The sequence below is a fragment of the Solanum verrucosum genome, unplaced genomic scaffold (assembly GCF_900185275.1).
Source record: "Solanum verrucosum unplaced genomic scaffold, falcon-dt-bn FXZP01000261.1, whole genome shotgun sequence".
Taxonomy (NCBI): Eukaryota; Viridiplantae; Streptophyta; class Magnoliopsida; order Solanales; family Solanaceae; genus Solanum; species Solanum verrucosum.
Genome location: NW_026019969.1, coordinates 9,462,528 through 9,487,656, shown reverse-complemented (window position 1 = coordinate 9,487,656; position 25,129 = coordinate 9,462,528). Strand labels below are relative to the sequence as shown.

Below are 25,129 nucleotides of genomic sequence, written 5' to 3'. Positions count from 1 at the left end.
TTGTACTAGATTTAATTTTCATCACCTTGAAATTAAGTCACTGATGTTAATGTTAGAGAAGGTGCTGTTTGTTTTCCAGGGAGGGTTAGACACAGAGATTATGTATTTTAGTGGCTAATTAAAAATTATGGTGACAAATGTACTCTTTTAGTAATTAATTATTAGATCTTTTTATGTAATCAGCAGTGATGCTAATTAGTGACTCTGTAACTGTATTCACATATATATATTTTGTTTATTCTTGTTTTATATATGTACTGGTTCTCACATGAGTCATGTAAATCTTGTTTATATATATAGACTAAAAATATTTAGTTTTAATTTTATTTTGTATAACAATCGACTTTGACCTTTAACTTGTTTGAGATTGAAGCCTAGTTAATTTATAAGTATAGTTTAGTGTTTCCTCATTTTCAATTCATTACTACTTCGACGGTCAAATAATATAAGTTTGGAAAAAAAGATAAACATTGATTTAACATGTTGGTAAGGAGTAGTTGATAGACTTTTGTTGGTATTAATTATTAGTGAATGGGTTCACTTAAAGTAAAAAAAGATGGAGAAATTCCAAATTCTGTGTTTGAACAGATTAGGTTTTTATGTAAAGTTTGTTTGAACAAAAACAAAACATCCCTAGCTAGAGTAGCCTCCTATACTCTGTTGCTACTTGTTTCACTAGCAAACTTTTAAAGCTCATACGTAATTTATTAAATCAATCTCTTTTTCCTTTCTGACATATATTCTCAATTTTAACTCAAACTCATCCATAAACAACAAGTAGAAGATAGCTGAATAAAACAAAACAAATACATATATATACTACTTGATTTAAAATACTACTCTTTGTCTCTGTGTATGTGACACTATAGAATTTCGAGATTCAAATTTCTTAACTTTGATAGTAGATTTGGATAAAAAGTTTTAAGCTTTATGAAATAAAATCGATATATTTGAGAACTACGTAAAAAAAAAAACACCATAGATCATACTAATTAATAACTACAAATTTAAAAGAATTAAATTAATTTCAGTCAAAGTAAAACTTGGCTGATTTTCAAAGTTTCAACTGCTCCATATACATATTGGGACGAAGTATCATTCAATCCTTTAATCTGATTCAAAAAGAATTTCTGTTTTCCTTTTTGATAACTCTTTAATTCTAAATTTTATTTAAAGTCACAATATGCTAAACAAAATAATTGAAACGAAGGAAGTATAAATGTTCAAATCAGATCAAACTGGCAACATCTATGAACGTTTAAATACTAGTGCGTAAAAAGAATTTTATACAACCAGATCACTTATACCGTAACTATAAGTTATTTTTTATCATAAAATTCATTAGTAGTAATAAATTCAAGTTTAATAAACTACCAGAGCGATTTTTTTTTTTTTTTTTTTTACCAAAGCAAGTCTCCTATAAGGTCAAAAAATCTCCCACATATTTAGATTGGTGATATCTGATAGTGAGTTTAAATTCTAGGTGCTAGCAGTTTATTAAGAGGGTTTTATACCATAATAAGGCTAATACTTATAAAGTATACAATTAAGTTACTTTCTATATTAAACATTATTCAATATTCACCCATTTCAAAATAAGTATCACTTAATAAAAATAATACGAATGTCCTAAAATAATTACTACTATCATTTTAGAATTTAAAAACAAGAAATAATAGTAATTTTTTCCAACTACATTAATAAACATCTAATAAATAGGGTTATTTAGTAAAGCATAAACTATACCTTCTATTAATTATAAAAGATCAATTCTTTGTGAATTTGCACTTAACTTGAAATCAGGTATACAACTATATATATGTCAACATTAATCCACCAAAAGGACGTGGTGCAGTGGATGAGGATGTTTTTTTCTTAACGGTCTCAAGTTCGAGTCTTGGGTATAGAAAAATCCTTGATAGGAAGTGCTACACCTTGAATGGGACCCTACCAACGTGAATCCGGAATAATCGGACTCCAACATGGTACCAGAAAAAAAAAACTCCGTCCATTCACTTTTATTTGTCATATTGCGCTTTTCGAAAGTCAATTTGACTAATTTTCAAAGTTAAATTAGATTACATTAATTCGATATTATTAACAAAAAGATTTAATATTAAAAAACTATACGAAAAGTACTAAAAATTGCAATTTTTTGCATATCAATATAGAAAAAAATACATCATAAAATGTTGGTCAATGTTTTTATAGTTTGACTCTAAAAAAAAGAGACTAGGACAATTAAAGTGGACGGATGTAGTATACGTCAACATGAAATGTATAATAAGTTGAATAAATTTGTAGTCTAACTTTAGTTGGATTTTTGTACTCGTATAGAGATTAGAGTAGGAAAGAGTATTGAATATTGTTGGGAAAAGGAGCGTTTGTGAATTGACTGAAGAAATGGAGAGCGTTGCGTTGATAATAAATAGATAGAAGTTGATCCAAATGCGTGATCAGCTTTAATGCTTTAACTTATTTATTGCATCACTATTTTTTTAATATTATAGCCTTTTGCCATGTTACGAGGATCAAGTACTACTGTGTCTCTGTCTGAATGAATGAAATTATTAGAGTTTTTTTTTTCTCTTTAATTTTTTTAAAAATAATTTTAATTTCTTTTATTTTTGTGTGTGTGTGTTGTGGTGGGGGTGGGGTGTTTATGTAACTGAATAAAATCAGTAACTGTCTTAATTTAATGGCTAAATATGGTTGTTGGATTTGGAAGCATTGAAGATGATGATGTATATTTTAAGGAGAAGTCTCTCTTTTTGAGTTTTTGAAAACACAAAAAAGATTCCGCTTAGGTTTTTTGAGAACAACAACGTATACATAACATGCTTTTACTAATGTCCAACCATATATATACTCAAACTCTGAAACCAACATTAATTTATTTATATGACTAAATTATTCCTTCAGTGAAATATGTTATTTTAGCCAAAAGGATTTTTCCTATTAGTATATGATTTTTACACAAGTTCTTCACCAGGCTTCAATTGTATCATATGAATAATGACATGATTCAAGAAATTTACTTCTTCCATGTCTAATCATCTACTACCCTCCCACAAAAGTATGAACGCAAATTGAAAAATATATACCACTAAATACATCGAACTTGGTCCTTTGAATAATATAATGCTAAAATGTGTTTGTTTTACATAATATTTAACTTCCATACAGATTACAACCACTTCTTTTATTGAATTTCCAATTTTACCTGTTTCATGTTGTATGATGATGTCAGACTAAATACAAAGTTTAAGAAAAAACACCACCACATGCGCTAATAAAAGCACAGTGGAAGATTTTGTAATCTTCCGTATGGCATGACATGTTTATAAGAGCATGCCAACATGAAAAATGTTAAAATTAATTAACAGTTTCCAAATGTAAAGAGTGCCAATTTTTCAGAGTGGCAAGAAGAGGAGATATTGTCACATGTAGGCGTCAGGCATAAAATCAAATAATAATAAGAATTTACTTGGAATAATGTCTTGTGATCTTGTTAGAGTTTGAACTTTTTGTGTATATATTGATCGACGTCTTTTAGTTAAAAAAGAAGAGAAAAAATGAAGATAATTTTAAAGAAATAAGGTATAAGAGGAATGCAAAGAAGATTTGAAATAAGAAGCTTAAAGCAAAAACTGGAGACCCTTTCGGCTACAAAACTGTTGTATTGAGTCAACTCTGTACAAATAAACTATATGGTACATTAACAATGTAACACTCGAGTGGTGATAAAATTGCTCTTCAATGAATCGTGAAAAGGTTTTTTTTCCATCCAGCTGGACAGAGGGAAAATATTTGCAAGACTTTTCATGGTTCAACGGGGAACACTTTTTCCAAGAAACTGAGGAACCGTTTCGAATAAATCTTTGGTTCAATTACAGAGATTGACATGGGATCAAATTGCAACGATTTGTAGCTGTGCTCCAGTTTCTTTTTCATGTTGTACTCTTGCAGTATATCGATTATTCCGAGATATAGAACAACATCATATACCTCAAAGAGTTCAACTTGGACTGAAGCTGCCTCATCCTGCATCACTTTTTGGTTTGCTTGGGCTGGCATGTTTACACCTAATTGTACCCTTAACCTGAAAAAAAAAAAAAACATGATAATGGTTCCTCATTTTCCTAAATCTGGTTGGGTCCCCTCTCATTCGCTTATCTATTACAGTGCCTCTCACAAAATCCTACTGCTTGTAAATCGTGATGGGCTGTGACACTCCACTAATTTTGAGAAGATTAGAGATTAATGCATAATAATGACAGAAAAGTATCCATGTCAGTCCTAAACAAAGGATAAGAAGCAGATGAAATTACCTTCCAGTACCAGGCAAAAGAAGATCAACCTCCTGGTCACCAACGGACATGGCTCTCAGTGTACTTCCTCTTACATGAGGACCTGGTGTATCATTGACAGAACTGGGTTCATGCGTTACTAAAAGCAAACCCCTTGGCGGAATTGAGAGCTCCCCCTGAGATATCCCACCTTAATGCATTGGAATAAGAAATCAATAAGCACCAGTTTAACTAGAAAAAAGATATCATTGAGCATAAAGAACAAAGATTTCAGAAGAAAGTTAATCACCATTTTCACGATCCCCCAGCCTATCAAGATAAATGAGTACAGAAATGAGAAATGACATGCACAGAAAGAGGATAAATGGGAACTGACCCAGAAAATAAGGTAGTAACAACTCATACAGGCTTATAACTATCATTGGATTAAGGACCAGAAAGTAAAGAGGAACAGGCACAAGAAAGGTGCTGCATAACATGGACTTACTGGGAACCAAGAAAAAACATTACAGAAGAGGGATGGAGTTCCAAAAATAACTATTTTCAGGTCGAAAATAATAGTACCAGACAAGAAATCTGCTACAATCCTGTGCAAGGCTGGACGGCCCAACAGAATAACCGAATCATGCCAAGAAACCTCAAGTCAAGACATGAGCACCTTAAAACGCACCCCAGATATGGCATGGCATCATGCGGTAACAGTTCCTATTGCATGATATTAATTAGAGTAGCAGGAATTCAGTACCTAGACCATTCAAGAGACTTTTACTAATCAAATTACCATGGTAGAAAATCATAAACAATGATGTAGATGCTTTCTTTTAGTGAATTAACTTGCAGATTTGCCCTGTGGAAACAATCATGGTAGAAAATCATAAACAATGTAAAATAGGACGGGAGAGAAAAGTTATCAAAGGAGTAGCAATCAATGTTCCTATAAAAAAGTTCCAGGTACAGAAGCTGAACTGTAAGAGCAAGCTAGATTCCCGATGAAAAGACAAATATCAAAAATCTGGAGATGAAATTCAGAATATTCTGGAATGTTTGCTTGGAACGTTTCCTACTAATTTGCACACTTTCAGATGAAATGAGAGTAGAATAGTCATATGTATTTGCTAATTCATTTTCCCTTGAGGTGCGGCCCTTCCCGGGACCCTGCATGAATGCGGTATGGTTCATGAACCGGGATATCCCTTTTTTTTTTTTGGATAAATAAAGAACAGCCCAACATATTTATTTGCCAATTCATATTCACTAAAAGCACAGTTCATAACCATGTATGCTTCAAATTGAGAAGCTAAGGTAGTATGACAGCTTCATGCTGTCAGTAGGCCAAAATGCAGAAAAAATCAGGATCATGGTCAATTCAGACAATTTCTCCTATAGACAATCTTTACTGCTACATCAAGTGAGGGAAGGGACTACTTGTGTCATTCCCTATGGAACCTGCACCTTTCCAGTTCAAGTTTCTAAAACAAAAGAAAAGCCAACCGACTGTTTTGTTCACACTAGTTGTGCTTGTATCCTCTGGGCTCTGGTTTCCTCAAATTGTACAAGTAGACTCACTTTTTATGAGAATTCATAACTACCTATTAAAGCGAAAAAGAGAAGATTTTTAATTTTCAAATGACACATCTATCCATACATCAGAATCACTAACTAAGAAAAACATGCTAGCTTTCTATTTTTTTTGACAAACATGCTAGCTTTCTATCAAGAGCACTTCTTCTTTGACAACCATCTCTTATGGTGCTTGGTAGTGTTTATCTAAATATTTGTCTTATATAGGAAAACCAGAATTATACTTTGATGCTAGACAGAAAATTAATGAAGTCGATCCTCAAGGAAAAACAGGGAGTACGTCCATCTATAATAATTACCTCCGAAGGTAGGGGTAAGATCTACATACACTCTACCCTCCCCAGACCCCACTTATGGGATTACACCGGCTATGTTGTTGTTGTTGTCCATCTATAGTAAGGACCTTCAGATGTTTTAAGTAGCATGACAGATGGTATTTTTCTAATTTAGAATACAACAAGTGAAGCAACCTAAATAACACCAGAAGTACAACTATTTTAATTGAGAGGGTCCATTTACAACATAACAGAAGTCTACTTGCAGCAGCCTGGGACATGCTCGTTGAGTTGGATGGTGGGAACCGTCCATAAGAAAGGATATGGGCGAAAGGAAACATAGAAAGACAACCATTTTGATGATTACAAAATGACAGTGTTGTGATAATCTTATGATGAATTAACCTTATTCCCTTATTATAGCAATTAATCACTAAGAAAGAGAAAAAGAAAGAAACTGGAAAATCAGCAATACTGTTCAGCTGAGATAACACCGTAATGAAGATTAGACAAAGAAATAAACTTTGCAAGACAGGTTTTACCTTCAATGTGATCAGGATCAGTTTCGACTCTGTGCAGAGAATCAGGTGGCTCTAAAAGAGACATTAGATTCTCAGGAGCTCTAAAATGTAATCCCAATAGAAGGCTATAGTCTATAATGTTCTGAGATTCCAAAAATCTGCAGTCTAAAGATAATTGTCTGCGAATAGGAAAAAAAGGAGAGCTTTAGTTGGTTGATCAAAAAAAGAAATGAGTTGAGGGAACAACAAAAAAATTTAAACCAAGGACAACTTGTAAGCACTGAACTTTCTCCAGCCAACAAAACAGGAATTAATCAGAAAAAGAAATGTATAGTCTTGAATAAATTTATTAATGGCATTCATGATAGCCATAAAAGGGGAGGGAAAAAGAGATAAGAGAAGATAAATTACATACGTAAATGACCTTTGCTGGGAACCAAAAAAAATGTTCTATTTTTCTTTTACAGAACTAATAATAGAAATGGTCTTTTGAGAACGCCACATCTCTTGGTTACCTATAGAAATTCAATCAAATAGTAATTTAATCAATTACTGCCTCAATCCCAAATAAAGCTAGATATTCGGGTCTAAAACGTTATTAATAACACTATAAAAGATTCATCATAATTTGACCTATTTTTAGGTCGACTCTGAACCTATTATAATCTTCCTCCTTAACCTGGACTCAGACGGACTATGCTTTGTGAGTTAACTGGAGTTTAACTACAGATATCCAATTTGCGAAAAATAATCAAAAGTTCACCATCCTCAACATACTAATTTTGATTTACAGTAGTTCTAAATTATTGCCCCATCTAACCATCTTTAAAAACTTCAGCAATCAACCATCACATATAAGAGACTCCAGTGAATAAGAATTTTTAACTCCAAACTGAAGGGGAATACCAAACAAAGACTTACTTGAAAAGTGCCTCACGTAATAACTTGTCCATATGAAACTCATATGTTAAATCGAGGTCTTTTAATGTAGTCATCTCATCAACGCGATCTTTCTTCGTAAATCTCCCATGAGAAGAACCTTTTAAATCATACCGGCGATGTATTCTCAATTCAGTACAAAACATATTCCCCATGACTACAAAGCGCACCTGAGAATGAAATAAGTAAATACTCTATCAGAATGCTATGACGAAAGTGCATAGCAGCAAAGTACAGTAGGACTTACGCCTGATCACTAACCTTTTTTCCGCGTTTCAATGATATCCTGTGCACCCCAAAAACTTTTGTTATGAGTGTGTTGTCATGTTCCTTTACATGTTTATAGTAAGCAGGAAGCATCCTGAGCAGAGCCTACATGATGTTAAGATAATCCATTTTAACAACCTTTCAGTTCACTCACAGTTTATAATTGTTCCCAGAAAGACAAATGGCACCATATTCATGATTACTCAGCTCATTTTATCAAATTAATTATAAGTACATCTTATGCACGTTGGTGACAATAAAGAACACAACATTAACCAGATACAGCAGTACTTTTTGGTGAGAAAACAACACTGTTCAGAATGTTTTTATTTCACCACCCATATGACCTATCACACCATAGAATATGGAATTTGCAAGAAGAACATCAATAATTCTTTTATTTGTTACTTCTTTCATTTTTTCCCATATGGATTTTAAATGAAAAAACATATATGAGATAAAACAACTTTTACTTCCCAGTAACCTTTTTTAAAAATAAGGTTACTTATCCCAGTAACTAGGTCAAACTGACTTGCAGAAACTGAGTTTAGGGTCAGAGCATCCACATATTTTTTTATTCCACCATAAGCTTTGTTGCTTATCAATAAGAGAAAAATCCACACTTATGCTATGTTTGTTTGAGGTGCTAAAATAGAAATGGAAGGTTTGGTTGCCTTCCAGAAGAGCTTTTTAAATTTTCCCAAGACCGATAATATGGAAGGATCACCTTTATCCTTTCCTGAGGTACTGCACAACTAGTAGATAATCATACTACAAGGACAAGAACCAGATAAGTTCTTCTTCATTCCCCTTTGCCTTCCTCTCCCAAGATCTAAACATAGTTCTATAGGCACCTCCAGAAAATGAGCAGGTTGGCTCTCTCTCTCTCTCTCTTCCAAGTCAACGTAGAGAATTTTTCAGGAATTAGGATGAAGGAGGTATACGGAGATAGATGAAGAAATAGAAGAAACAGACACGCATGTAATTTAAAATCGGAATCATGATTTTGGTTTGACATTAAGAGTTGCATCTGATTTCAAAATGTAAGGGTAATACCTTGCTGAATTTTGAGTATGTAAGAAGATATGTAAATGTTGGAACAGCAAGCGAAGGAAAAAAACTAAAATAATTTAGTATGTGCGAACCTTGAGCTCTGACTTCTTTAAAGTCTTGATCACAAATCTATCATCACGAGAAAGATAGAAAAGGCTGCCACTCTTTCCAGGAGATGAAAGTTCTCTCAGACCATCATCACCACAGATGGACATCATATAGTCTGCAGCATCCAGCTTGAACAACTCTCTCAAATATCTGAACATGACATTTTACAGTCATAGAAGTCTGTCAAAATCTACACTAACTCATCTACAGTAAAATCTACATGTAATCTACATTTTACATGTCTACTCCAAAACTGTAGTTTGCTCCCACACAGAAAGTTCCCATAGTAGGAGAGTATATAAGCGGAAACTACCAAGTAGCAAATATAAAATAAATTTGCAAGTACCTGAAAACCATAGGGCAATAATCCTTCCAATAAAAATCAAGGGAATGATGTGAAGGTGTAAATTGAGAGCCCTTCCTGGGAAAGTACATTTTGATTCTTGCCTGATTTCCAAAGTCCGATTGCCTCACTTCACGGATAGGCACAGGAGTGATCTTACCAACAGAATATCTGTAATTTCAAATACCAAATAAACAAATAGTTTTATGGTACCAAGTGGGTTTTACAACTCATTATCAATAAAATAGGATCATGGCGTATGCTTACCTGATACCAAGTTGCAAATTAAGCATCAGATAGTAGCTCTTACGGCCTTCAAGAAAGTCCACACATGACTTCCTCTTTACTTCTTTCGCGTGAAATTTACACCGTTGTTTACTTTTGCGAGATAGTCTACTAATATTTACAATCCTTTCTTTGATTAGGACTCCTTGTGTGTATTCCCTTTCATAAGCTACAGACCCCGTTTCCAGAAATTCAGTTCTGTCATCAAGAGAGCTTTGAGATAATACACTTGATGAATCACAGGTCATCATGTCTCTGCTGGAATCACCGAGGGCAATGTCTTCCCTCAGTGATGTAGTCCTCTGCGATATGCTTCCTGAACTTCTAAGTAAACTATAGGAGATTCTCTCTGAAAAACTACGCTTCACTTTAGGTTTCACAGACTCTGAATTAGAGGATGAAATGTGTGAGAGCCGCCTTTTCCTCTTCTCATCATACCTATCACTGCACTTCTTCAGAAAGCGATGCTTACTTCCAGCAGGATAAAACATTCCATGTCCATCTTTTAGCCCTTTAGTCCACACCCCAAAGTAGTAACTTCCATCGGCAAATCGGTAACAGCCTGACCCATGTCTTAAACCATTCAACCAACATCCATCAAAAAGATCTCCATCGAACCATTTCATAACACCTCTACCACACATTTTCCCATCTTTCCAGTTCCCAATATACATGTTGCCATTACTCCATGCATATCGGCCACTGCCTTCACGTACTCCCTCTTTCCAACAACCATCATAAATATCAGAATTCTGATACTGCTTTCTTCCTATTCCATGTTGGGTATTCATCCTCCAAACACCTCTGTATATTGAGCCATCAGATCCACTAAATATTCCAAAACCATGGAGGTAACCTCCAGAGAAATCACCCTCATATGAAGCTCCAGAAGGCCAAACAAACCGTCCTTCTCCAGACATTTTTCCTTCTTCCCAACAACCATCATAAACAGATCCATCTGACCAAGTGTATTTACCTTTTCCATGAGGAAACACCCCTTTGAAACTACCCACATAAGCATCCCCATTGGAGAGGACCATTTCAGTGATGCTGCATATAGAATTAAGAAATTAAGTACTCAATAAAAAGATATGTGGGAGACCCACATAAAAGTTCATGCTAAAAGAACCAGTAGTACTTGCTTATAAATGGACGGCTTAAGGGCTCCAATGTGTCAGTACCTTCCACTATCCTCCATGGCCAGTAGTAATCACTGTGACTTGTTCAAAGTTCCTTAGTAAAAGTCGACGAACCCATCTAAGGTGCTTCTCTGTAAGTGAAATAATCTGGTGAGCAACTTCAATGATTCTTATACCTCTTTAAGCACATTGTCATGCAATGACAAGAACAATAGCATAAGAGGCATCCATTTCAAGTAGCATAAGTGCACGTATACCCCTAACCACTTTATAGATCTAGTTAATAGCACTTGTTATATAGTAGATCTTTTTTTTGAAATCCGTACTATGGTACCAAGCATTCCATGAAGACCATATTGTTGATCATTGTCCAGACACTTCAAGAACCACAAAATATCATTTAGAGGATAAACTACAAAATAATATCGACACGGCAATAAAGTATTCGAATAGGCAGATTGTCTTACCAGGATTAAAATTGCCTTAAACACCAGGCAGGCAGCACTTCAGAATAACCTAGCAACAGACTACTACTATTCAATCAACTTGTACACAACTCATTCTGTAGAAATTAGAACCGAACAGAAGAATTTTAACAGCAGTATACCCATATTTTTGCTCCTAATCTTCTCTCTATAGGAGTTTAATCAGTTAAACTTCCCTGCAAACTTACAATTATCTTAACAATTGACATCGACTTAAATCCTCAACAATAATATCTCTGTTCAATGAGCATCCGAGATGCACACAAACATTCAATTAATCCAACGAAGTAATCAACAATAGACTCAAATGAAGAAACTATATAATTTACTCAACAACATAACACATCAATTTTACATCATCTGAGATCGCAAAATAACTCATTATTTAAATCAAACACGGTTAATAATAGTAGAACTACACAAAATTGAGCATAAAAAACTAATGAACTCACCTCCAAACTGCACCGGTAACACCAAAGGATCGCCGTATACCAAAAATTCCTCAGCTACCAAAGTTTCAACCAAAAAAAGTTCAAATCGATAGGTAAACTGGAAAAACGATTTCGAATTGACAGTTCAGCTTCTTCCTTGAAAACAACTGCCAAAAGTTCACCAACTTACTCTTACTACTATGACGTTACCTACAAGAAAACAAAAGCTATTTATTTGTATGAAGCTTTTCTGCAAATAACCTGAAGAAATTTCTGTTTGTACTTCTTTTTGGATTTTTAGTTGAAGGACAGTAGCCTGAAATAGAGATAACCCAAACGATATTTATACTGAGGTGTGAAATGGGTTGCGTGTCGTCCGTGCAAGCGATGCCTCCACGTATTTCAATCCTAGTGGTGGACTATGACAAGTAGCATGGGGTTGTGTTGTAGGCGATTTTGAACGTTTAACTGCTTCTCACGTAAAGTATATATACTCAAAAATATATATACTCAAATGTGGGTAGGAAACCAAAATAAATAAATAAATATTTCATTTAATTTATTTATGTTAATAATAATAATTAAGCAATTATTTTCTAAAGTATCATTAATAAGATTAGTCTAATAAATATATTTCTAATTAAAGTTTTTTAAAAAATCTGTTGTGTTTGAAAAAATAGGAAAACTTTTAAAATATTATTTAAAAAAGGATTTGATTCCATCTGAACGAACAGCGCAGATGACTTGGAAATATGGAATCTTTGTTTGCTCTATGTTGAGGTTCACACTAATTCACGTGGATGATTTCTCCAATACTTTTTATATTACTAGTATTATTAAAAGTGTTGAATGATTTTTTCTGTTATTTTTAATAATTTTAATTCTAAAAGACTGTATTATATAGTTTTTAAAATTAATGTATTAATTGTATTTTTAAGATTTTGATTCTTGAATTTATAATCTGTGCGATCGTTTTTTTTTAGTGGGGGTTGGGGGTGGGAATTAATTTATTCATGCACAAACTATGATACCATACTAAAATCATTCATTTTAACGAATATTATCTTTCATTGAAAAGATATCATGATCTTCATTTGGAATATTGACTCTTTGAAATTCGAACTATGGTGCTTCTTCTTTTTTATCATCTTTATTTAGTTGGTGTAAAAAAAAACAATTGCATAACAATTTTTATTTGAATTTCTGCGTCTTCTACCGAATAAGACCATCGATATTATATGTGTCAAATAATATCAAAGCAAATAAAAACAAACATGAAATTTAATATCATAAGGCATTCTTTTGTGTGTGTTTTTTTCCTCTTTTGGTTAATGAAAGTGCGTCATTATCAACCAAGGTATAGTGACAGTTCTTTACACGTTTTAAAAGGGTAATTTATTAGCAACATGTTTAATAGGTAACAGTTTTATATTTTTCATTTTTATCTCTTTTGCTTTGGTTGGGTTACGTTATATATAAAAGAATATAATTTTGTTAGGTGCCTCTCTCTTTCAACAAATATTTTAGGTTTTGTTAAGACAAAAATCTATTGGTCAGCACATCTTCAATCAAAACTAATTAAAGGTGTACAGCTAGCTGGAATTTGCAAAAAAAAATCCAACTAATATATATATCAATAATTCAATATGCTGCAAAAGCTTTTATTATTATTTTGAAATGGTATCTTTGTTACTTTCAGACAAAATAGAGTGACATAAAATTTTGGTGGACAATGCATGTGAATCTACAATCTCCTATGTTTTAACTCAACGACATTAAGATGAATCCAAGTACTTTTCAAACATGAAATGAAGACAAAAAAAAATAATCTTTGATTTTCCTTTTTGGTACAAGTTGCCGGGGGGGGGGGGGGGGGGGGGGGGGGTTAGTCAGTGTTTCTCTATTTTTACTAACTTGACTTCTTATTGATCAAACGTAATTAATTTCATTAATGTTAAATATTTAGTTCGAGATCACCAAATCTAACCGTGGATATATGCGGTAATATCTATATATATATATAGATGAACTCACCTCCAAATTAACATTGAATGATCGATCGTGATCCCAAGAAATCCTGAGCTACCAAAATTTAATTTCAAACAAAAAGAAGTTCAAATCGATAGTGCTTAACTAGAGAGATATTTAAACATTTTCTGCAAATGAGGATGAAGAAATTTATTTTTCTATATATATTTTTGGATTTTGATGAGTTGACGGACTCTGACCTGATGGAAAGGTATTTATACATACTGACTTATGTGTGAATTGGGCGATTTTGTAGGCCATCGTTAAACTGCTTGCCACGTAAAGCTAAGTATCAAATACCTAAATTTATGATTTTTACTTAATTATTTAACGAGGAGAGGTCATTAGACATGACATGGTATAGTTTTATCTTACGACGATATAAACTTATATAGAAGGGTGTGGAGATCGCTTATTAAGATAGAAGCTTAGTATGTAGTAGAGTGTTGTCTTGTTTTTCAATGGATATAGTCATATAGGCTTGGTGGTGAAGTATTGGTCTTATTCTTGTAGTTGTCTTAATTAGCTTGTTCTGATTTCTATCCTCATCATCGATTTGTTGTTTATTGAGTTTTGATTATTTAACTATTTTGTTGTTGTTATTGTTTAAATATTAGTTGTTATAATTCCTTCACTGTCGTTTTTCTTTTCATACCAAAAATAGTCTATCTAGTTAGCTCTACGAGGAAAGAGTAAGGTCTATGTATACTCTATCTTCCTTTGATTTCATTTGTTGGATTTCATTGGATATGTTATTATTTTCGTTATAATTATTTAACGGGGATATAATATGATCCCTGTTTCTTTTTGAACGAACAGCTCACATGACTTGGAAGTTAGTATTATGGAATCTCTGGTTGCTCTATGTTGAGGTTCACACGAATTTTAATTTAATAACACCATTCTTTTTCGAACTCTTTTTTTTTTGTCAAAATGTTACTAGTGTTATTTTAAGTGTTGAATGAACCTTTTTTCTTATATTTTATATTATTTATATGTATTTTATACTCTAAAATACTGTAATATATAGTAGCTCGGATTTTTCTATGTTTTTGGTATGTGTAGATATAGAATTCTACTTAATTTATTGATCATTACATATAATTCAATTAAGATATTGTATGAAAATATTATTTTTTCGATTCTCCTTTGAGAAAAGGAGGATTTTGATTGGGTGGGTTCAAAGAAAAAGGCTGTGATTCTTGCTAAAAAACAGGCCGAACGCCTTCGAGTTATTGGCTCGTCCAACCCGGCAGCATTCATGAGTCGCTAGTTCAACTGTCCCTCGGAGACATGGTCGATTTTTCATGCATTAAATTGTACAATAAATATTAAGAATTTGATGCTTAAATTTACATTAAAAATTTAGATCTATTGATATCCTTGAACTCCCAATCTACTCTTTCTTTCTTTTTGGACGGAGGAGGAAAAGGGATTTAATTTATTGATGCACAAACTATGATAACATATATAGTAAAATAATTCATTGTACCGAATATTATCTTTCACTTCACTAAAAAGATATTGGAATATAGCTTCTTTGAAATTCGTATTATGGTGCTTCTTTTCTTTTCTTTTTAATCTTTCTATTCCTTGGTTGCATAATTAATTTTATGAATATGTGTGTTCCGAGGAAAATATTTCTTAATTTTTTTTTTCATATTTTGATTGTTTTATTTTTAAAAAAATGTCTTTAATATGAGGAAAATGACCTTTTTAGTGAAATTAAAAGAAAATGACCTTTTTTGAAAATGTCTAAATCGGATTTTCTCTGCCTCCAACATCCTTCATCTTCACACGTGTGTGTTAGTCGGTTATTACCCCCCATGCGATGCCACCACCCCGCACCCCTGCCACTGGATGAGTCCAAGCAAATAATAAAAGAGCAACTTTCACATATAGCAAACATAAAAATCATGTTTGTATGCTATAGCTATAGTTTGCATAATTACACTCCATAGCAAATATAAATATGTATATTTCGCTATACATATACAAAAAAAAAAAAACAATTGTATAATTTGTTTCGATATACATATACAAAAGATCAATTGTATAATCTGTGTTTGTATAAAGCGAGAAAGAGAGAAAGACAATAGAAAACTGGGCAAGGGAAGATCTTATTTGTATAATCATAAGGTATAGGACGAAAATATATGCATTTGTATTTGTATATACAATTTTCTCTCGCTTTATACAAACACAAACGCAATGTATACATTTGTGTTTGTATAAACTATAAAGTGAGAGAGGCGAGTGAGATCTGGGAGAGTGACGAGTGAGATCTGGAAGAGGGGAGAGAGGGGAACGAAAATATATGTATATATACAATTTTCCCTCGCTTTATACAAACACAAACGCATTTTATACATTTGTAGTTGTATAAAAGCGAGAGAGGAGAGGGAGACTGCCCAGCGAGATTCACCAGGAGAGAGGCGAAATAGCAACAGTTTGTTATGGGGTACAATTAAATCAAACTATGGTTATACCATTTAATTTGAATTAATAGTTTGCTATTATATACAACTTTCCCATGATAAAACAAGTGGAATTCTAATTAATATGATCATGAGGTGCTCTTTCATTAATTTATTTGGCCTTATTTCTCTTTTTGGGTTATTGGAAGTGTCAAGTGTGTCAATATCAACCGAGATATACATACATAGTGACAAATCTTTTACACGTTAAAAAGGTTAGTTTATCATTCTTCCCTCTTTTAATTTTGGTTATGGAAGTGTATAAGTTTGTTAGGTGCCTCTCTTTCAACAAATATTTAGGTTGTGTAATTTATTTCCGTTCGTAAATAGATCTAAGATATCTAAAAGTTATTGGTCTAAAACCATTAATACCATGCTAAATGAACATTGATCCTAACTTAATTACTACATGATTTAAAGTTAGCTCAAACAAAAATGGATTTACTAAAGTCATGTAAGGAGTATCTTATCCTGATTCGATGTGTTTAATTTAATTAAGATGAAAATGATTGACGTAAATGTTTTTGGGGACAATGCATGCATGAGATGAGCAATCTCATAAGGTTCTCTAACTCGAGATTATTGTTAATTTTGTAATCTGAGCCACATCAATGGCGGAAATCTTTCAAGTAACTCAGAGAGAAGAAAGGAAATCAAATTGTTTCATTCAGTGTAAAAATTGTGAATCAATACAAGTTTAGTATTTATACTAGAGTTCCTATACAATTATATCCAGCTCATCATTTTGTTAGTTACAAATCATCCTAACAGAATTTTATCATCTAACTAACACTACTAGCTAATACCTCATCAGTTAACTAACTAATTCCAATAATTATCAAGTACGTACTCTTCAAATATATATATGAAATGGAAACGGAAAAAAGTACTGTGCTTTTTTTGTTCCTTTTGGTAGTAATTGGTTGGGGAGGGGGCCTAGTTAGAAAATTTTGGGATTCTCAATCAGTATTCAACATTTGTTGATCGAGTAATATGTATTCACATTATACATATACATGCACGTACTATAAAAATATTTTTTTTATTCTGTCAAGATCTCTGATTAAAAAGTGATCTTATCTTATCTCTAATAGTAGTGGAGTATATATCAATCAACTACACGCATTTTTTATTGACTTTTTGTGAATTGTGATTCCCATATTGACAATTACATACTACATGGTATTAATAACAATCAACCTTTGGAATTAGATTCTAAATGGTAAAGCAGGAAAGATGATGAGACAATTATCATGCATAGTGTAAACTCTTGTCTTTTACCATCTGTTTAGTTGACAATTTATTCCATTTGGCACAAAAAAGAAAAAAGACATTATGAGATTCTTTTTGCAAATTCAATCGGTTAATCATGAGGTGATTAACATGTTCCCCCAATAATTAATTAAATGTACTATCATAAGCGATTTTTGAATCATGAGACGAAATAATTAATTTCTTGGGTTCAATAATCTAAAACCAAAAAATTCTATCTTAAAATGTTTGATTTATGTATAATCTAAATAAATATTATGATTTATGAGAGGTGAATGTAGCTATGCGTGTGGGGAGGTGAGGATACGGGTCAAGGTTGATGAGGTGCGTTAAAGGGTGAGGGAAACACAATCAATGTGAAATTCATTTCTGAAACTCGTTTTCTTTATTGCCACTAGATAATTGTTTTTCTCATTTTTAAAAAATCTGAAGAAGATATTTTTCAAAAATTCTAAATAACAAAACATAAGAAAATTTAAAAGTATTTTCTGTTTTCGCCCCTCAGAAGATCCAAGAGCATGCCGACATAATTGATGTGAATAATTGTCAATTATTCACTATAGGCATAAAGTCACCTTTCGATTATAAACAGTCTGAAACTTATTCAAGGAATATTGAACAATTAATAAATTAAGTAGAAAAAAGAAAAGGAAAAACCTCATACAGTATGCAAGCCACTATTAAGTTTAAGCCTCTAAAATTAACTTATTTTGAAAAGTGTTTTTTTTAAATAAAAATTTTTTGATGAAAAACAAATTACTCCATATTTGACTAATCAAATTAAAAAGTACTTTTGAAGAGCAATTAATATATAACCTAATTTTTAAAAAGTACTCCCTCAATATATTGTCTCAAAAGTATTTTTTGTTTTTGAAGAAAAACTAGTGCTACCTTTGAAAAATAGTTTCTCTTGCTACCCAAAAGCTGAAACACTTATTTTCTTTAATAAATTTGGCCAAACACTTCACATTTATAAAATAAGCACTTCCCTAATTATTATTTTTAAAAAAAATAAACTTCTAAAAACTTGATCAAACATGCTAGAAATATCTTTAAAACTAGTAAGCCAATCAATGATGCATAGGTCTGTAAATATCTTTAAAGCATCCGTTGATTGAGGAGCTTTTAAAACAAATACTATGTATTACTGATAAAAAAAATACATATGCTTAAATTACAATTTCAGCCTAAGCTTTTATGTTGATTTCGAAAAGGCACGATACATAGATATGGCCTTAAACTTGGCCTCAGCTCACATTTATGCCCTCCAACTTTAAATGTGCACAAGTTTAAGTGTCTATTTGTGCACAACCAAAGTTGAAGAACATAAATGTGAAACGAAGTCAAGTTAAAAGGCATATTTATGTATTACACCATTTGAAAATTATTGTATCTATTTGTCTCGATTGATCTTGGTCAAAATACCCAAAATCAATCGCACAACATAATTTAACCATAAGTTACACAAATTATCTGCGAGTTCTACGGCTAGAAGAAATCGACTTTCCCAGAGGAGGGAACTCATCTTCATTGGAAAACACCTTATTTTCACTTTTCGGAAGCTTGTCATTATTACCATGGTGACGATTTCTTGAGCTGTCTGATGATGGAGGAGGAACAAGACGCTCGATTCCTACAAGCTCTGGATCAGGAGTATACCGATATGGTAATTTGCTGACATCCATCTTACGGAAAGTAATGGAAATTCTGCAAGGTGATATCAGTGAGATTATTGTATAAATGTTATCAGAAAACATGTTTGAGAAGTGGCTGAATATATGTTTAGAACTACTATATATGAATGAATATTTTTGTCAGAAAGAAAATAGGAAAACAACCTTTTAGCTGGAACACTAGGCACACAATGTTTAGCAACATCAGCTCCATTACCATTGAAAATGAGCACTGACCTGCATAAGATAAAAAGGGGAAAATATATATGTATTTCGTATGTTAGAGATCGAATTGTATACAGTATTAGTAAAATTTAAGAAAGGAAAAAGAATGTGTTGGTGGCGTGCGTACCCGAGAGGAAGAGGTAAGGAGAAAGGACCAGAGAACTCTCCAGGATTAATAATCTTTAAGGTTGTGCCAAAGAGTATCTTACATTCTGCCAACAAAGATACTGTGCAGAAAGGTCGAACAAAGTCGTGATGGTCAATATGAGGAGGAATGCAATCACCCTCGTCATAAATATTTACGATGCAACTATCAGGCACACACGACGTTGGCAAAACATGCCATCTAACCATTCTCTTAATCATTTTCTTGAATAAAGGAGGCAGTGGATCCACTTCTTCATCTCTAACAATGCCTGGCGGATTACCATTTTTGTCCTGTTAAGAAGGGTCAGTGGATAAAATGTCAAGATAAAACTGAAAAGGATTAGCCATCAATTAGAGAACTCTTACCACAGCATAATTATAACAACAACCAAATTGTATGGTGACACGGCCCTTTCCTCGCATCCACTTTCTTGGTTCAGAATATGTTCGCGCTGCAAAATGTCAACCAGAAATTAAAACACTGAAAGCAATAATGCAGTAGCTCTCCAAACATTCTTTGTGTTTCATAGCTATTACTCTAGCTGGAGACAGAAATAAATAGCCATACTGATTAACAGATTTCAGAACTGAATGAAAATTACCTCTAAGTTGTCGCTTTTGTCCCATTCTCTGAAGAGAGTAAACAAGTTCGACTACCTCCTTTTGCTCATCGGGATTGAAAACGTTAGTGTGAAGCTCAAGCCCTTTAAGCACATTTATTTGCTTTTCATTAACGTTCTCATAATGAACAAAATCCTTTCGCCTGCCAACTTGGCTATACCTAATAAACTCTTTCTGATCCTCCACTAAATCATCGCCTACGACTGATCTACTAGGTCCATCATTTAGTTTAATCTCAAAATTTGAAAGGTCAGACACTGGTTGTTTGTTGATCGCTGGTGTAGACGGGGCACTAACAAATCGTTTCGACCTTCCTGAGTTAGTTGAGTCGCCAACTCGTGGAGAGGGTGTATAAGCATCAGCATCAGCATTCAGCTTTCTCTTTGGTGAAATTACATCATCAGATGAATTCCCCCGCAAGAATTCCGCAGAACTATCTGCAACATTAACATTTGATAATGCCATTTCATCTACCCTTCCTACAAAGTTAAAAATAATATTATGAGCTATTTGAATTATAGTACTCCTAAGTACCAAAAGATAAATCACAATGACAGTCCTATTTTACCAACAAAAATAACTGAAGAATAGTAGCCATCCATAGATTCTCTATCTTTAAAATCATAATCTATGGTTTAAATCAAATTATTCAAACGATATCTTAGTGGTTCAGTTGGTTGGCAAGAGTTTGATTACCCTTCTTGTAATTCCCTCCAGCGTTTTACCTTGTCCTAGCTCTAGCTCGATGTAATAAAAAAATGAATTTTTCAGAAATTTAATTTCTATTCGGGAACTAGAGAGAGCTTATTTCTTGGATTTCTCTATCTGAAAAATCTTTCTCTATACTTTTAAATAGAGAAATTCAATCCCTATTCAAGAACTCGAAAGTTGGTATATATATATATATATATATATTTACTGTATCTTTCTCGAATCTCTCTTTCTCAAAAAGTCCGTATCTATACTTTAAAATCGAAATATTCAGAAATTCAATCCCTAGGAACTCAAAAGTGGGTATCTTTCTCCAATATCTCTATCTGAAAAATCTGTATCTACATTTTAAAATTCATAAATTCAATCCCTATTCAGGAACTCTCAAGAGTGAGTTTACTTACGGTATCTTTCTCGAATTTCTCTATCTAAAAAAATCCTTATATATACTAATTTCAACTCAAATTATTCACAAATTCAATTTCTATTTAACACACCCAGAGTGAATTCGATCCCCTTTAGCTGCTTCTTCGTATGTTTACTTCTTTTGATTTTAAATTCCCGTGAAATTAAATATGCAAACATTGATAATCAATCGGAAAAAACAGAATAATTGAAATTGGCTTACTTTGAATAAGGTTGAGATTGTTTACACGAGACTCTATAACTTCTTCACAGTAAGAACATAGCCCTTCAGACAAAACTTGAAGAATTTGTTCATGTGATAATTTCTTCAACATAGCTTTGAAATCCCGCGGCTCCGGCGACCATCGGCTATAATCTCCGGCCATCAATTAACCTAATTTTAATTTCTCCGATCAATTAGAAAAACAATTAAAGAATCTGTGAATTATGGGAAAATAAATCTTAGTCTTTGCCTCTTTTGTACAGGAAAACCTGAAACCTAAACTGAGTAGATTTACTGTACTTGCTAACTTTCTGGGCTTCTTACATTAACTAATGTACAACCCAACTGTAAACACTATCTACTTCTAAATAAAGTGTTTTTATTTGTTGATATAATTTTGTTTCATATAAATAACACAAACCTTACTAGTAATTATGCAATACTATTTATTATATCATAATTCACATTTTGGATATATCTATCTAACACATTTATATACATGTTAACTAAATAAATATAATTAAATGTATATAAATAAGTAATGCAGAAATCATGCATATAGCAATTTTGGAATTTATGTTATATAACATCTAGAAAAAGAAAAAAAAATTGAGCATCAAAAACTTTTTACTTCTTCTTTCAGAATGTGGATTTCTGTGTATTTGATTGGTTTATTCTGTGTATTTGAATTGTTTTTATGCATATGATATAGTTTTTTTATTTATCTGATATATACTTATGGGCCGTTTGGTTACTGTATAAGTTGCATTTTATCCATGTATAAAAAGTTGCATTATTTTTACCATGTTTGGTAGAAACTTTGTATTAGGTGGAAAAGTCAACATAACTTATACCATGTTTGGTTGGTAGAATTCTAAATATTATATAAAAATTATTCATGTATTAAATTTATACGATGTTTGGTTGTGTTTTTTGTAGTCCTACATAATTAATACCAACATAACTTATGAGGGAATCTATGTATAAGTTATGCAGGGTAGAAGGTGGAATAAGTTATGTATGTATTAGTTATACGTGTATTAAAATAGTAAATTACACATTTACCCTTATTGATTTATTTTTAATTATTTTCATTGAAACTGTTATCCAACTATGCTATTTTCCTAACTTTTTTTTAATATACGAACAACTATTTTTTTTCTGTTTTCATTTGAAATCCAAATGCAATATTTTATTAATATTACAAATTGAATTGTATATAGCGTTATATATTATTAAATATATTCCACTTCTTTAATTAACATGTATTATTATTTTGTTTAGGATGTGAATTTATACATAATTCATATATTTGGTATATTAAAACTGTATAAAAAATATATACAACATATTGATAGAATATTTACATTATATAAATTAGGATATTATAATGTACTTGAAATATATTAATCGTATTTTATTTTTATAAGTTATAAACATAAAAAAATAACAAAATGAAAGCAGTTCCAAACAAGTATAGACTATAGAGGGAGAATTTGTTTTCTTTACTTTTTATTCAAAAAGAGGGAGAATTTATACTATGTTATTAGTTTGTTGTTATTGGGTTAACGGCTTTTTAATGATTGTATAAAAAAAAATTATTGGGTTACCGGTTCGGTATTGATTTTTAATATTGGGTTATCGGGTAAATCGATAACCCATTAAGATTAGTAGTTTACTACTTTTACTTGTACATAAATATTATATATTAATCTCAATACCTTACTAGTTATGTTTTTGTCCTTTAACCTTCAATTCACACTTCATAGTGACTTTGAGTTCACAACTTCATATAATACAAAACGTCAAAATCTAAAGTAAGAACCATATTCCTCTTATTTCTCTTTGTGTTACACTTGTATAGTTCTTTTCATGTTTGTTATTATTGTTTCTATTTTATGAGCATTTGTAAATTTACATTATTGCGTTGTCAGGTCAAATTTATTATAGAAGCCATATATTTGTTTTAGAAGTATTTCTTTTATTGGTTAAACCGAACCAAAGCGACTGATGCACACCCCTAGTGTTAAGAGCTAATTACATTATTTTCCTTCTCTTTTCTAAATTATAAAAATCCTTTAAAATTTGTGAATTTCGGATACATTACTGGACTTCCAGATACATAGGTGAGGGATATATCTGAGAGGGAATAGGACATCCGGATACATCACTGGACCTCCTGATACATTGATGAGGGATGTATCTGAGAGGGGAGGGATGTATCAGAAAGGGGAGGGATGTATCAGAAAGGGGAGGGATGCATTCGGGAGGGAATAATGATGTATCAACGAGGAAAAAGTGATGTATCCAAGAGGGGATTTTTGAAATTCTTTTAAATAGGAGAAAATTTTAGAGATTCTGGTAAAATAAGATGTAATGTGTATTTAGTTAATTTTTCCAAAAAAAAAACAGATATTGAGCCCATACTAGCACATACACTTGTCTTGTCTCTAGTATGTTTTATAAGGCATATTTCCCAAAAAAAATATATCTTTCTTCTTCTTTTTTTCTTTTTTTTCAAAGTAGACGTATTTGGCAAAGTTTTTAGAAGAAAAAAAAAAAATTTTAAAAGGTGGAAAAAACGCTTTTTTTAAAGCATCTATGAGGCAATATTTAAAAATACTTCTTTGAAAATTTAGCCAAAATTAATTATTGCTCAAATATAATTTTCAAATTAATTAATCAAAAGCACCAAGAGTTTCTCTCCGTGAGTATTTATTGTTAGAAAGCACTTTTTTTATAAAAAAAAAAACCAAAATAAGTTAATTTAAAAGGTTTGGCCAAACAATCCAAAAGTGAAAGAGTATTACTTACTAATTATTTTTAGCAACCTGATTAATATTTGGGTTATAACTTATAACAATGGTTATTTTTTTAGACTATGGTGAAATATGTTATATCGAGGGTTTGTTTAATTAAGAAGCCCATCAAATAAATTGAAAAAAATTACTTCATTAGATATACATTTATACCATATATTAATCTTACTTATACTTTCAATAATTACATATAGTATATTTTTATTAATTAAGAATTTTGTAGCATGTGTTTAAGTTAGATATTTTGAGATACATTAAAAACTAGCCTAGATTAGGGCAACTGAATATCTAAACACGTTATGTATCCCTCAATTAACATCTTCATCCTAATCAACTCACTCTCTCTTATCAACCTCTCATCCCACGTTCATCACCCTCATTATCTATTATCCTCCCTTCTCCCTTACCCGATTTCTTTCATTAAACTGTAAAATTTTAAATCGAAAAAAAGAGCAATATAATTATAAGGTTCGTAACTATCATTTAAGTCATGTATATGATTTTTCTATAGCCTTCATTTAAGTCATGTATATGTTCTTTCTTCTTTAATATACTGTAATATATTTCTATTGATTTGTATAGAAATACAACTACTAAAATAAGGAGAAACTATATAATTAGACATAATCCACTACCATATATATTATTATCATTACTATTATTATTATGATTATTATTATTATTTATATTTTCAAAATATTAAGTATCTTATCACTAATTAAGAGTTTTCTACCATATATTGTGGAAGATACATGTATCTTTGCTCTCAGATACACTAAAATAGGGAGGGA

General features: G+C 31.9%; 2 protein-coding genes across 2 annotated transcripts; both read right to left on the bottom strand.

Annotated features, from left to right (window-relative positions):
- Window positions 1-3,646: 3,646 nt before the first annotated feature.
- LOC125816324 (phosphatidylinositol 4-phosphate 5-kinase 7) lies at window positions 3,647-12,050 on the bottom strand. Its single transcript, XM_049495913.1, has 10 exons — window positions 11,759-12,050; window positions 10,864-10,952; window positions 9,665-10,732; window positions 9,401-9,568; window positions 9,039-9,204; window positions 7,888-7,998; window positions 7,609-7,796; window positions 6,709-6,866; window positions 4,332-4,500; window positions 3,647-4,102 (listed from the first exon to the last, which is right to left on the bottom strand). The coding sequence occupies exons 2-10, from the start codon at window positions 10,878-10,880 to the stop codon at window positions 3,823-3,825; spliced, it is 2,325 nt and encodes a 774-aa protein (XP_049351870.1). The 5' UTR covers window positions 10,881-10,952; window positions 11,759-12,050; the 3' UTR covers window positions 3,647-3,822.
- Window positions 12,051-18,950: 6,900 nt separating this feature from the next.
- Window positions 18,951-21,788, bottom strand: LOC125816333 (RNA demethylase ALKBH9B-like). The gene is made up of 6 exons (XM_049495924.1): window positions 21,520-21,788; window positions 20,162-20,659; window positions 19,926-20,011; window positions 19,540-19,850; window positions 19,353-19,424; window positions 18,951-19,221 (listed from the first exon to the last, which is right to left on the bottom strand). The coding sequence occupies exons 1-6, from the start codon at window positions 21,680-21,682 to the stop codon at window positions 18,984-18,986; spliced, it is 1,368 nt and encodes a 455-aa protein (XP_049351881.1). The 5' UTR covers window positions 21,683-21,788; the 3' UTR covers window positions 18,951-18,983.
- Window positions 21,789-25,129: the final 3,341 nt, after the last annotated feature.

Excerpts from the sequence above, each read along its gene's own strand:
- LOC125816333 (XM_049495924.1), bottom strand. The coding sequence starts at position 21,682 with ATGGCCGGAGATTATAGCCGATGGTCGCCGGAGCCGCGGGATTTCAAA. Across the intron at positions 20,012-20,161 it reads ACAAAAGCGACAACTTAGAG|CGCGAACATATTCTGAACCA; the intron begins GTAATTTTCATT and ends GACATTTTGCAG. Across the intron at positions 19,425-19,539 it reads TCCTTACCTCTTCCTCTCGG|GTCAGTGCTCATTTTCAATG; the intron begins GTACGCACGCCA and ends TATCTTATGCAG.
- LOC125816324 (XM_049495913.1), bottom strand. Across the intron at positions 7,797-7,887 it reads CATTGAAACGCGGAAAAAAG|GTGCGCTTTGTAGTCATGGG; the intron begins GTTAGTGATCAG and ends TTTCATTCTCAG. Across the intron at positions 4,501-6,708 it reads TGATCCTGATCACATTGAAG|GTGGGATATCTCAGGGGGAG; the intron begins GTAAAACCTGTC and ends CAATGCATTAAG.